This window comes from Cervus elaphus, chromosome 4 (assembly GCF_910594005.1).
Source record: "Cervus elaphus chromosome 4, mCerEla1.1, whole genome shotgun sequence".
Classification (NCBI taxonomy): domain Eukaryota; kingdom Metazoa; phylum Chordata; class Mammalia; order Artiodactyla; family Cervidae; genus Cervus; species Cervus elaphus.
In genome coordinates, this window is record NC_057818.1 from 47581208 (window position 1) to 47595418 (window position 14211).

General features: G+C 40.5%; 1 protein-coding gene across 5 annotated transcripts; it reads left to right on the forward strand.

Annotated features, from left to right (window-relative positions):
- Positions 1-862: 862 nt before the first annotated feature.
- ZNF527 (zinc finger protein 527) lies at positions 863-13321 on the forward strand. 5 transcript variants are annotated; one of them, XM_043892896.1, is made up of 6 exons: positions 863-1061; positions 2700-2820; positions 4291-4365; positions 6201-6327; positions 6949-7044; positions 10957-13321. In XM_043892896.1, the coding sequence occupies exons 3-6, from the start codon at positions 4333-4335 to the stop codon at positions 12528-12530; spliced, it is 1830 nt and encodes a 609-aa protein (XP_043748831.1). In that variant the 5' UTR covers positions 863-1061; positions 2700-2820; positions 4291-4332; the 3' UTR covers positions 12531-13321. The 5 variants fall into 5 exon arrangements, with proteins under 5 accessions (XP_043748831.1, XP_043748847.1, XP_043748839.1 ...); XM_043892912.1 differs by having other exon boundaries at positions 6201-6317; XM_043892904.1 differs by lacking the exon at positions 863-1061 and adding an exon at positions 1092-1957.
- The last annotated feature ends 890 nt before the right edge of the window (positions 13322-14211 follow it).

The window sequence follows — 14211 nt, forward strand, 5'->3', positions numbered from 1 at the left end:
GCTTCCATCCCTGGCTTGGGAAGATCCCCTGGGGTAGGAAATGGCAACCCAATCCAGTGTTCTTGCCTGGAAAATGCCATGGACAGAGGAGACTGGTGGGGCACAGTCAGTCCATGTGGTCGCAAAGAGTCTGACACGACTGAGTGACTGAACGGGTGCGGACACACAGACACACACACACAAACACACGATATAGAAATAAGGATAACACCAACCCTGCCCTGGCCGGGGTGAGAGGTTGGGCAGGGATGAGAGAACAATTGGACCTGGAGACAGACAGACACACACACACAGGACACACAAAGACTCCTCTCCCAGGACTCAACTGTAAAGACAAGCCCAGAAACAAAGCTCCCCCGCCAATGATGGGAAAACCTCTGCGGATCTCTGGACTAAGAACACAGTTACAGAAACGTCATGCCCAAAGTCAGCCACAGTCACATCCACATCCCATTCCCACATCCACAATCACTCTCCCATTCTTGGCGTGACAGATCCACAATCTGTCACACAATGACCCACAATCACGGGGCATGATTTAGAATACACAAACTCACTACACTGACAGAACACGTCCCCCCGTGGTGCGCAAGCACAAAAGTGTGCAGCGACAGCCACACACAAATCGCCACACCTGAGCACTCAGTAAGTCATGGACACGCGCAGCTTCAGCATTCCCTCACACACAGTCGCCCAGGGTCACTTAAATGCCCATTCACGGTATCCCAGGTTATTACACAGTTCTGTGGGTACTCGGTCCTGTGGCCGTGGCCTCTGGTAGTGCAGCCATGATGTCGGGGCGTGCCTCGGGGCCCTCTGGGAAATGTAGTTCATTCAGCAAAGAGGCCGAGGCGCAAAGCGTCTGGGACTTGTGGTCCTCAGGGTCGAAATGACAAGCTGAGTCGCTAGTCTAGTTCCTTGCAGCTAGATGTTTCCCCAGCCGTTCCCGGGGTCCCGTGAGCGTCAGTCCGCGTCCCGCTCCGCCCCGCGGGGGATTCTGGGAGGCGACGTCGCGGGTCTCGGGTCTCTGGGCGGGTTTCCAGAGCCAGGGACGCCGGGAGGTGAGTTGGGCCTGCCTGGCGCGAGAGCCAGAGATCAGGGCCGGGCTTGGGGTGGACCGGCAGGGATCGGGATGGGGACCAGGCAGGCGCCTCTGGGGAGACTCTGTGTCACCGTGTATGGCTGTGTGACAGTGTGTGTATGTGTGACAGTGTGAACTTCTGTGTCACACTGTGTGGTTGAACGCGGCTGTGATCATCTGTCTCTGGCATAGAACTGAGTCTGTGTTTCTGTGTGACTGTCTCTGCAGGTGTAATTGTGTTATTTGTGTATGGGTTTGTGAGAGACTGCAGGTGTGACATTGTGTGTGTGTGTGTCGCTGTGTGGATGTGTGTGTGACTGACCACTTGTCCCTGTGGATGTAACTGCGTTTGAAGGTGTGGTTATGTACCCATGATCCTTAGTCTGTGCAGGCATAATTTTGTATGAGTAATTGTGGCAGGATGTGTGACCTTGTGTGGTACATCACTGTGTATGAGATTGTGTGTGACTGTCTCTCTGTTGGAGTAATTGTGTATCATCTCTCTTTGTGTTAATGCCACTGTGTGTGTATGTGACATTATGTTTGCGATTGTGTGGCCATGTTTGTATGAGTATGATTGGGAGAGAATTTGTATGTGTAGGTCAGACCTAGTATGTGATTGTGAGACACAGAAAGATTAAAATTGCTCACCCACCTTCACACAGTTACTAAGTGACAGAACTGGGACTTTAGCCCAAGCTATTTAGCTCCAGAGTCTTTGCTTTTAATTTTTCAACTCTGTTGATCTTTTCCACATTGTGAGAGTGAAAAATGGGGGCTCTGGGTTCTGAGGGTGTTGGAGAGGATTGTCTGTGGTCTTGGCCCAGGACCTTCTGGACATGGAACTTAATTTGGATCTCTTCCTTCTGTATCCTTGTGAGTCACAGAACCTGGTCTAAAGACATTGTAGTGAGACCATCCTCACATTGGCTGCCTTTGGGGGAGGAAAGCCCAACCTTCCTGTCCTTAGGCCATCAATTTTGAGATTTTAGGTTTGTCTATGTCAAAACTCTTGCATGTTTAGTGCTGAGAGAGGCTAATCCATGGCTTTTTTTCTCACATACTAAGTGAACTCTAAGTTTGGTTCTGACTTTTTAATAAAGATGTTCTCATTTCCTTTTCAAATGTGTGTGTAACATCTAAATGGCAACAAGGGTGGCACTTCTCTGTGCCAGGAGTTGGCTCAGGCATTTTAACAATGAGGAAAGGTTCTGGCAGTTGGATTGATTTGCCCAAGGTCACCTAGCCAGGGAGGAAAGGACTAGAGAGTCATTGTGTGCCTGGGGACTATATAAAGCCCAAATCTTTTCCATCACCTTCTTTCAGAGACTGATGGTTTTTTCAAACCTGAAAAATATTTGTGATGCACAGCTATTTGAAACAGAAATTTAAAAGATGTTTCTTTTATGCAGATGCTACTTGGAGCTCCCCAATTCTGAAAAGACTTTGTTGATTTTCTTCTCAGGTTGCAAAGGCTTTTGTGGACAATTTCAGGCTGCATTGCACTAAGGAAATAAATAATTTTCTTGGAGATTGAGTTGACTAGTGCAGAGTAGCGCAGAATTAGGGGGTTGTATATCTTAAATTCTAAGTCAAACACAACTGTCTTTGTTTTCAGAGTGAAGAAATGTTGGCTCTGAGAAGACAAGGAACTTGTTTCAGGGTGTGCAGTTTCTTATTGGTTTGGTGTTGAAATTTGGCATGTTTACCTCAGGCTGAATTTCTGTGGAGAAATTAAGGTAACATCTTCCACCTCCAAATATGCTTCTCTAAAAAACACATAGCACTGATTTCTCAGGTTATGTTGATTATTTCCCATGCAAACACTCTGGTCTCTTGAAAGAGAATCAGTTTTTTTTTGTTTGTTTTTGTTTTAAATATTTATTGTTGCTGTTGTACAGTCACTAAGTAGTGTCTGATTACTTGCGACCCCATGAGCTGCAGCACACCAGGCTTCCCTGTGTTCTTGACTAACTCCTGAAGTTTGCTCAAACTCATGTCTATTGATTGAGTGATGCCATCCCACCACCTCATCCTCTGTCGCCTGTTTCTCCTGCTGCTCTCAATCTTTCCTAGCATCAGTGTCTTTTCCAGTGAGTTGGCTGTTCACATCAGGTGGCCAAAGTCTTGGAGCGTCAGCTTCGGCATCAGTCCTTTCAATGAGTATTCAGGGTTGATTTTCTTGCAATCCATTGGACTCTCAGAGTCTTAATATTTATTTTGTTTATTTATTTGGCTGGGCCAAGTTGTAGTTGTGGCATGTGGGATCTAGTTCCCTGACAGAGATCGAACCCAGGCCCCCTACATTGGAAGTCCGAGTCTTAGCCACTTGACCATCAGGGAAATCTGGAGGACAAGTTTTTGAGTCACACTGCAGTTTGACTCTTGTGAATTTGAGTAAGCTGTCTAAGTTTTTTGAACCTCAGATTCACTTGATGGTAAAATGGGGATAATAATACCTACCTTTGCAGTTTTGTGAAGATTAAATAAGATAATGACATATACAATATGTGTAACATTGCTATTTATATTACGGGAGCCACACTGAGGTTTATTTATTTGTTTATCAAATCTGTTTTGAGCACTTGCAGTGGTTCTGGCATTATTCTAGCCCTGGAGATACACAGGGACTTCCCTGGTGGCTCAGACAGTAAAGAATCTGCCTGCAATGTGGGATACCTGGGTTCGATCCCTGGGTTGGGAAGATCCCCTGGAGGAGGGCATGGCAACCCACTCCAGCACTCTTGCCTGGAGAAGCCCCATGGACAGAGGTGCCTGGCAGGCTACAGTCCATGGGGTCACAAAGAACTGAGCAACTAAGCAACTGAGCAATTAAGCACAGCACAGAGATACACAGTGAACCCAATAAATCCTGGCTGTCTTAAATCTTGTACTATTATTTGGGAAGACAACAGAAGAAAAAGAAAGTAACATGTCCAGTAATGTTAAATGTTAAGAAGAAAAAGAAATCAAGATAAGGAAAAATAGTAACTGGGAAGGAGATTCTTTTTAGGTAAAATAGGGAGTTCCCTCCAATGTGATGCACAGACTGGTTCATTTAAGGAAACTAGGGACCATAAAGGGGCTCATGTAAGGAAACTAGGGACCATAAAGGGGCAGAAAACCTCTCTGTGAGTCTCAGATCAGCAGCATAGGGCTGCTGTTCCATTTTTGTTGTTGTTGTTGTTCTTATGACTCCCCCTTTTCAGGACTTTTTTCTCCAAAAGAGAAAATTGAAGAAGGAAGGAAGAATGGCTGTTGGACTGTGTAAAGCCATGTCACAGGTAAGTTGATGTTTTCACTTTGTTTTCAGAAATTCCATGTCATTTTTTAGGACTTTGGAGAGTCCCAGGTGGTCCGGTGAGCACTCTCTTCACTTCTCCCTCTCCACTGTTTGTTCAGATAATCCTTCTACAAAACATTTTGTATCTTTTTTTTTTTAAACTCAGTGTTGTGCTGAAATGTATAATGGAACAGAACATTTCATCTTTAGATGGATTGTGATTTGTTGTGTTGGAATGAAAGGATGGAGTGTGATTATCAAGTGTCCCCACCCCCTTTTTTTTTTAAATCAAGTGCCCTTTTAACTAGGGAGGTCAAGGATTTTTTCGTTGTTGTTTTTTGGGTTTGTTTTTTTTTGGAAGTGACATTTAAGCAAAGAGAAACCTCAGTGAACATAGGGAGGAAGTTCTGTTGAGATCTGGGAAAGAGCTTTAAAAGTAGAAGGCGCAATGGGGTGGGGCAGGAGGGAAGTCCCAAGAGGGAGGAGATAAATGTATACAAATAGCTGATTCACTTCATTGTACAGCAGAAACTAAAAAAGTATTATAAAGCAATTAAATTCCAATTAAAAAAAGACAAAAAATGATAGAAGAATTAGCAAGTACAAAGTTACTGTGGTGGGAGCATGTTTGATGTATTTCAGGGATAGCAATAAGCCAGTATCACCAGAGGAGAATATGCACTGTGAGATTAGGGAAATAGCTGGGGACCAAATTAAGCAGGCTCCTGAAAGTCATGACCAGAGCTTTGATTTTTGTTCTAAGGGTGAAGGACAACCACTAGAGTGGCGGTGATATGATCTGATTTATATTTTAAAAGGAAGGAAAATCAAAAGCAAGGAAGTAAGAGTGGAAGCCTGGATCACGGTGGTGGCATTGGAGCTTGTGAGATTCTGGGTATCTATTGGAGATAGGAAATATGGCATTTGATCAGGGTTTGGTTGTGGAGTGTGAGAGAAAGAAAGAAATGAATGACTACAAAGATTCTTGACCTGGGCAATTGTGTATATGGTCATGCTATTTACTGAGATGGGAACATGGGCTGGGATGAGATAAGAATCAAGATTTGAGTTCCAGATAAATTAGAGAGACTTGTTAGATATCCAAGTGGAGTATTGGTTATATATCTAGAGTTTAGGACTGGAGATGTGAATTTGAGAGTCATTAATGTATTTAAGGGCTTTCCCAGTGGCTCAGTGGTATAAGAATCCACCTGCAATGCAGAGAGACACAGGAGAAGATCCCTTGGAGGAGGGCATGGCAACCAATTCCAGTATTCTTGCTGGGAAAATCCCATGGACAGAGGAGCCTAGCAGGCTACAGTCCATGAGGTCACGGAGTTGGACATGACTGAACTGACTGAACACAGTGTAGTTAAAGCTATGGGACAGGTTGAGATTATCTTGAGGGTAGATTGTCGTGAATATAGGTAGGAAAGAGGTCTAGGGAGTGAGCTTAGGGCATTCAAAGACTGACAAAAGGCTGAGAAGAAGAGGAGGAACCAGCAAAAGAGACTGAGAAGGACTCATGTAGAAGGAAACCCAAAAGAATATGTGGGTCCTGGGAGTCAAGAGGAGAAAGCATTTCAAAGAGGAGATGATCAACTGAGTTAAATTCTTCTGATAGAGATGGAGGAAGATGCTTGGACCGTTTGGAAGTACTTGGTAAACAAAAAATTTTTTCTTTTTCTTTTTTTTTGCCCATAACATATAGTATGTGGGATCTTAGTTCTTTGACCAGGGATTAAACTCACACCCCCTGCACTGGAAACATGGAGTCTTAACCACTGCACTATTCGGAAAGTCTAAAGAATTCTTTTTTTTTTTTTTAAATTTCAGGGTTTGGTGACCTTCAGGGATGTAGCTCTGAATTTTTCCCAAGAGGAATGGGAATGGTTGGACTCATCTCAGAAGGATTTGTACAGAGATGTCATGTTGGAGAACTACAGGAACTTGGTATGGCTTGGTAAGGATGTATACCCCCATAATTCAAATCTTTCCTATGAGGTGTATTAGTTTCCTCCATTGGGAATATCTAGGGCATCTGAAATGCTTAGCTGGATTCCTACTTCTTGTTCCCAGGAAATTATTCAAAGTATTTTCACAGAGTTATAAATGTAGTTCCTTTTGCTACTGAATGATGGTTTAGGATAGCAACATGAGTATGTCATGGGAATTTTTAAAATTGCAAATCATGGTGTCCTATTATAGACCTACAGTATCTGGGAATAGCCCCAATAGTCTGGTTTTAATGAGCCCTCCAGATGGTTCTGATGCTCATTAATATTTGAGAACCATTGTGATTTCTGATTCGGTAGGGTCTGGGTTGGGGCAGCCTAAGAATTTGCATTTGTTTGGTTACAAGACAATGGTTCTTTTCTGCTCTAATACTTTGAGAATTGCTGCTGTGACAGAAGCTTTGTCTTTCTCATCCTCCTTACAAGCTTCTTTTTATTCTCTGGCCCTTTCTCTAATATCCTTTCTTGCCTAGTGACCAAGGGATTGAGTCACTGGAACAGCAATAGCAAATGGATTTGTTTATCTGTCATTCTCTTGCTTGTTCTCATTTTTCTTCCCCTGTAAATAGGACTCTCCATTTCTAAGCCCAACATGATCTCCTTATTGGAACAAGGGAAGGAACCTTGGATGGTGGAGAGAAAGATGTCGGATGGTCAACATGCAGGTGAGTGACAGGGGACTGGGCAGGAAGGGCTGTTGTAAGGTGGCAGCCAGTGTGGTCATGAAAAGACTGCCCTGCTCTTGAGGAGGCTGCCCTGGGCATCAGCGGGTTGTTCCTGCTCTATTTCTGTCAAGTTATACTCTCAAGGATGTGTGCATGTGTGGTAAGTCACTTCAGTCATGTATGATTCTTTGTGATCCTGTGGACTGTAGCCTGCCAGGCTCCTCTGTCCATGGGATTCTCCAAGCAAGAATTCTGGAGTGGGTTGACATGCTCTCCTCCAGGGGATCTTCCCCACCCAGGAATCAAACCCACGTCTCTTGCATTTCAGGTGGATTCTTTACCACTGAGCCACTGGCAACCCCCTACCTCTACCTAAACCCTGAATCTTCTTCCTTTACACTTCTTTCCCCTTTATGGACAGAATTATATTCATTTTTAGATTTCTTTTTTTTTTCACTTCTAGATTTCTTCATAGAGTTTTTATCAAAGTTACACATGCACATTAGTTGAAGAGACAAGGATTCGCATCTAAGTATCCACTTACATGCAGATTTTTTCAATAAATACTACACAATTTGAGATTGGTTGAATCCATGGATGCTGAACTGAAGATTTGGAGGGCTGACTGTAAAGTTATGCCCCTAGCCCCTGCATTGTTCATGGGTCGGCTGTATAGGAAATCACTCCATATTAGCTCTTGGAGAGCTTCTTCATTTTTCTAATGGCTGCAGAATACCCCATTATGTGGATATTATGGTAATTTATTCAATACTATCTAGTATGTGGACATTTAGGATGTTTGCAGTAGTTTACAATTACAAACAGTGCTGCAATAACTAACCATGTACATATGTATTTTCCTGTTGTTGAAGTGTTATTTTCAGTGTTGTTTCTTAGATGTAAGATTGCTAAGTAAGTGGATATGTAGTATTAGGAATTGCCAAATTCCTCCCCAAAAAAGTTGTACCAGCTTGCTTTCTGTATTAGTTTCTTATAGCTTCTGTAACAAATTACCATAAATTTGGTGGCTGAAAACAACACAGATTTATTATCTTTTAGCTCTGGAGGTCAGAAGTTGAAAATGGATCTTGCAGGGCTAAAATCAAAACATTAGCAGCCTGCTTTCCTTTTGAAGGCCCTTGGGCAGAATCTGTTTCTTGCCTTTTTTATGCTTTCTTTAGGGCCTTTACCCATCTTTTTATTTTCAACTGTGTAAAATCACTTTGATTTAAACGTGGGGTTTACAGGCAGTATAGAATTGAGTTTTACTTTGGGAACCAGTCTGGATATCATTTCAATTTAATAAGTGAAAGTCCAGCTACATTTTTGATATGTTTAGGCTTAATTCTGTGTATTATTTTATATTTTCTGATTTTTACAGTTTTTAAAAAAAACTTTCACTTGTCTGTTTTCCTAGCCTTTTTTTGGTCATGTAGTACTGTAGTTTTTATAATAATTAGATTTTTCTTTTGATCTGGTGTTTACCTTCATGTTTCTTTAAACAGTGTTTAAAGAAAAACATAAAGAGACCTTCATGTTTCTTTAAACAGTGTTTATTCCTTCTATTACTTGATTGGTCAGCTTTAAAAATTAGCCTTTGATTTTTTTTTACATTTTACAGATGAAAAAGGTAAGCTATCCTTCCTTCCTAAAAGGCTTCTTTGATAGCTCAGTTGATAAAGAAGCTGCCTGCAATGCAGGAGATCCTGGTTTGATTCCTAGGTCGGGAAGATCCACTGGAGAAGGGATAGGCTACCCGTTCTAGTATTCTTGGGCTTCCATTGTGGCTCAGCTGGTAAAAGAATCTGCCTGCAATGCGGGAGACCCTGGCTTGATCCCTGGGTTGGGAAGATACTCTGGAGAAGGGAAAGGGTACCCACTCCAGTATTCTGGCCTGGAGAATTCCATGGACTATATAGTCCATGGGGTCACAAAGAGTTGGACATGACTGAGCAACTTTCACTTTACAGATGAGTCAAAAAGTAGCCTTATTATATTCCTCACCTTCTCTTCCCAAATTTTGTTAGTTGTATGCTTTTTACATTGTCCAGGCATATTATATTTACATGTTCTGGTGGCTCAGATGGTAAAGAATCTGCTGGCAGTGCAGAAGATCCAGGTTCAATCCCTGGGTCAGGAAGATCCCCTGAAGAAGGAAATGGCAACCCACTCTAGGATTCTTGCCTGGAGAATTCCATGGGCAGAGGAGCCTGGCAGTTTACAGTCCATGGGGTCTCAAAGAGTCAAAGATGACTGAGCAACTAACACTTTCACTTTCTTTCACTTATTTTTCTGTTAAACTTATCCTAACTTTTCCTTTTGCTTTATTTCTGTAGCTGACTATATTTAGTGTTTTCCACTAGGTTCTTCTGTTGAAGTTTCTCTGGACATCTCTTGATTGACTGAAATCTGTTCTTTAGCAATTTCCTCAAAAAGAATTCATGCAAATGATGTCCCCTGAGCTCTACCTTGTTCATAGTTGACCATTCTTTTCTTAAGTTTCTTTTAGTGTATTGATATTGAATGTTGTTACAAAGAATCCTGATGTCAGCTTGATATTTCCCCTTTTGTATAAGTACCTTTATATTTTGTTCAGATCTGTTAGAAGTTTCTTTCATTTAAAAGTCATTTTAGTGGGGCATGTTTCAGTCTTGACAATTTTGGGTCACTTTTTCCTAGTAGGATATTCTCTTTCAGGATGGAGATTTGAGTTTTTATTTCAGGAAATATTTTTTTATTTTTTATTGATGAATTAAAAACCATGAAAGTATAGAGAATAATATAATAATATAGTAAAGGGTTTCCTACTGATGAACAATTTTTGTATTTCTCAATTGCTTACTTGGTTATGTGTATTATTCATTTAATATACTACCTGATTCAATTTTTGGTATTTAAAAATCTTGCCTTTTATCTATGAGACTGGTCTGATATAAGAACAGTGAAATAGGTCAATGTAACAATAAAGAAATTTAAAAAATACACCCATGTATATATAAGAATTTGGTATTTGATAAAAATAGCTTTTCAAATTAGTGGTACAAAAAGATTTTTGTAAAAGTTATGGATAATATTTGCATAATATTGGATTTTGGAAAAATCTTTCTTAAAATGACCGCAAAGCCAGACTATCATGAAAAGACTGGGAGATTTGAGTTCAAACTTTATCAGAAGCATTATAAATGAAGATGACATGTGACAATAAAAAGTGATGATTTGAGGGAGAAAAATACTTATAAAGCCTTACCACCTTATTTATAATGACTTATATAAACCACTTAAAAGAAGATGCCATTATAATTATTATTTTTTTATATTAAACTTTTTATTTTATTTTTCATTTATTTTTATTAGTTGGAGGCTAATTACTTTACAATATTGTAGTGGTTTTTGCCATACATTGACATGAATCAGCCATGGATTTACATGTGTTCCCCATCCCAATCCCCTCTTCCCACCTCCCTCCCCATCCAATCCCTCTGGGTCTTAGTGCACCAGCCCTGAGCACTTGTCTCACGCATCCAGCCTGGGCTGGTGATCTGTTTCACCCTTGATAGTATACTTGTTCCAATGCTATTCTCCAGTATAGTTAAAATATATGCAAAAATATGTAAAAGGTACAAAAATGTATATGAAAACGCTCAGTTTTCAGAGACTTGCAAATTAACACATTAATGAGGTACTCTTTACTTGTAGGGGCAAAGATTTTTAGAATGATGTTAGCCAGTGTGAATCAGTTTGAAGACATGTATTTCATGTTGCTGACAGGAATGTAAATTGATTTAAAAAAAAATCAGAACCACTACTTTCTCCCCTCTTTCCCTCAAGTAAATTCTTTAATTCCTTCTATAATGATTTTCTTTCTCCTTGCAAAGGTGAAAAGGAGACATTTGCTTTCTTGATATTTTTCAGACTGGGAGTCTTGGTATGAGATCAAAGCATTATCTCCAAAGTGGTACACTGATGAAGAGGAAATATCGCAGGGGGTGATAACAAAAAGACTTACAAGTTATAGCCTTGAATGCTCCAGTTTCAGAGAAGCCTGGAAATATGAGGCTGAATTTGAGCAGCATCAAGGAAATCAGGAGAGGCATTTCAGGCAAGTGGCAACTCTTAAGGAAATCTCTGCTGTGAAAAGAGACAATGAATATAATCATTCTGAGAGAAACATTCTCTTGAAGTCAGTACTTTTAACACAACAGAGAGTTCCCCCAGTAGAGCAAGTACATAAGTTTGGTATTTTTAACAAAATGTTTCCCCCAAATTCAGTTCTAATTGAACATAAAAGACTGCGTGCCGGGAAGGAAGCTTTGATAGGCAATGAATGTGAAGAATTCAACCAGAGCACATACCTTAGTAAAGATGTAGAAATTTCTCCTGGGGAGAAATCTTATGAAAGTAATGATTTTTCAAACCTCTTAAGTTTCCACTCATTACTTAGTCAACATCAAGCAACTCATTTTGGAAAATCACCCCATGGATATGATGAGTATGGCGATGCCTTTAACTGTTACTCGTATTTTGCTCAACCTCAGAGAATTCACAGTAGAGAGAAACCATATGCATGCAATGACTGTGGCAAGGGCTTCAGCCATGACTTTTTTCTCAGTGAGCATCAGAGAACTCATATTGGGGAGAAACCATATGAATGTAAGGAATGTAACAAAGCTTTCCGACAGAGTGCACACCTTGCTCAACATCAGAGAATCCACACTGGAGAGAAACCCTTTGCGTGCAATGAATGTGGGAAGGCCTTTAGCCGTTATGCCTTCCTTGTTGAACATCAGAGAATTCACACAGGAGAGAAACCATATGAATGTAAGGAATGTAACAAAGCCTTCAGACAGAGCGCACACCTTAATCAACATCAGAGAATTCACACTGGAGAGAAACCCTATGAATGTAATCAATGTGGAAAAGCCTTCAGCAGACGCATAGCCCTTACTCTGCATCAGAGAATTCATACAGGAGAGAAACCCTTTAAATGTAACGAATGTGGGAAGACCTTTGGCTATCGCTCACACCTTAATCAACATCAGAGAATTCACACCGGTGAAAAGCCCTATGAGTGCATCAAGTGTGGGAAGTTTTTTAGGACTGACTCACAACTTAATCGACATCATAGAATTCATACTGGAGAGAGGCCTTTTGAATGTAGTAAATGTGGGAAAGCCTTCAGTGATGCTTTAGTTCTAATTCATCATAAAAGAAGTCATGCAGGAGAGAAACCCTATGAATGTAACAAATGTGGGAAGGCCTTCAGTTGTGGCTCATACCTTAATCAACATCAGAGAATTCATACTGGAGAGAAACCCTACGAATGCAATGAGTGTGGGAAGGCTTTCCATCAGGTCTTGTCCCTTAGGCTACACCAGAGAATTCATGCCGGAGAAAAACCCTATAACTGTGATGAATGTGGGAACAATTTTAGCCGTGCTTCAACCCTTAGACGACATCAGAAAATTCATAATAGAAAAACTCTCTGATTATGTGTAATAAGAAAACATGTAGTCACCACTTGGTCCTTATTAAATAAATATCAATGAATTCTTCAGCTAGTAATTCTACTAATATGAATGTAGTAAATATGGAAAAGTCTCCAATTCACAAGCATCCCTTATTTGAAATAACCTGAGTAGTAGCCATCTATTACTTTTGGATCTGTTGTATGCCGCATTTGAGACTTAACTCATCCTCAGTGCATATCATTCTGATGAAATTATTTAATCAGGGAGAGCAGTGATCTATTATTTTCCTCAACCTAACTAGAAATGAGGGGTTTTCAGATGCCCTATCTAGACCAGTAGAGCCCTAGGAAGATACTGTTATGGGTAATGAGAAAAGATCTTTTCTTTCCATGCACCTCTCCCCCACTGGAATTGCAAATGTCAAGGATTTGATAAAAACTCACCAGTAGCCTTTCTGTTACCACAACAACATCCTCATATTTCTGTCTATTATCTCCAATCCCAAGATAAATCGAATACAAAGGAATTGGAGATAATAGAAATATGAGGATGTTGTTTGATCTGGATCCAGTCATGTCTGAAACCTACGCCATCTTTGACATTTTCATTTTTGTAATCCAATAAATTTTCTCTTTTTTTGCTTCAGTTAATTTGAGTTTTTGCCTCTTGGAATTAGAGTCCTAACGTGTATATCCCATGTTTGCTACACATGTGAAAAGGCCTTAAATCTTTTATATGGCATAATTATTTATCCTGAGGAGAAGCCTCATAACAAGTATATGAAAGTTAAATACACACCCTTCGTAAAGCTGAAAGAATTGTTATGTTTTATTTGTTGATAAAAAACTAATCTAGTATTTGTTTCACACTAAGAATTTTTAAAAATTCACATAATAAAACTTATTACCAGGCTTTCTCCTAGGTAATTAAAATCATTTGTGGCAGGGACTTGCTATAGACCTTTAAAGGAGTATTGGGGGACTTCCCTGGTGGTCCAGTGGTTGAGAGTCCACTTTCTAATACAGAGAATGTGTGTTTGATCCCTAGTTGAGGAACTAAGATCCCACATGCCATGAGATAACTAAGTCAGCATACCTCAACTGGAGAGCCTGTATGCTGCAACTATGAAACCCATGCCTCTGGAGCCTGTGCACCACAACGAAAGATCCTGCATGTCACAATAAAAATTAAAAAAAAATTTTTTTTTATTTTTGGCTATATTGGGTCTTCATTGCTGTGTGAGGGCTTTCTCTAGTTGCAGTGAGTGGGGGCTACACTTTGTTGAGGTGCTCCGGCTTATTGTGATGACCTCTCTTACTGCCGAGCACAGGCTCTAGTTGTGTGGGCTTCAGTAGTTGTGGCTCACAGGCTCAGTAGTTGTGGCACAGGGGCTTAGTCACTCTGAGGCGTGTGGAATCTTCTTGGAGCGGGATGGAACCCATGTCCCCTGCGTTGGCAGGTGGATTCATTGTTGTTATTTTTGGGCAGGAGAATTTTTATCCATTGCACCAGCAAGGAACTCTAATGAAATATTTTTAAAAAATAAAGATTAGCCAGCTAAGAGAACAGTGAATCTTTCAGTTTAATGAATGTCTCTTCCATCTTACAGGGATTATTTGATTTTCTACTTTCAGCCTGGATTTAAACATTATATGATAGAATATAATAAGATAGAATTGTAAATGAAGTCTTCTTTTGT

Coding starts and splice junctions, on each gene's coding strand:
- ZNF527 (XM_043892896.1), top strand. CDS start 4,333: ATGGCTGTTGGACTGTGTAAAGCCATGTCACAG. Junction 4,366..6,200: donor TGTGTAAAGCCATGTCACAG/GTAAGTTGATGT, acceptor TTTAAATTTCAG/GGTTTGGTGACCTTCAGGGA. Junction 6,328..6,948: donor CAGGAACTTGGTATGGCTTG/GTAAGGATGTAT, acceptor CCCTGTAAATAG/GACTCTCCATTTCTAAGCCC.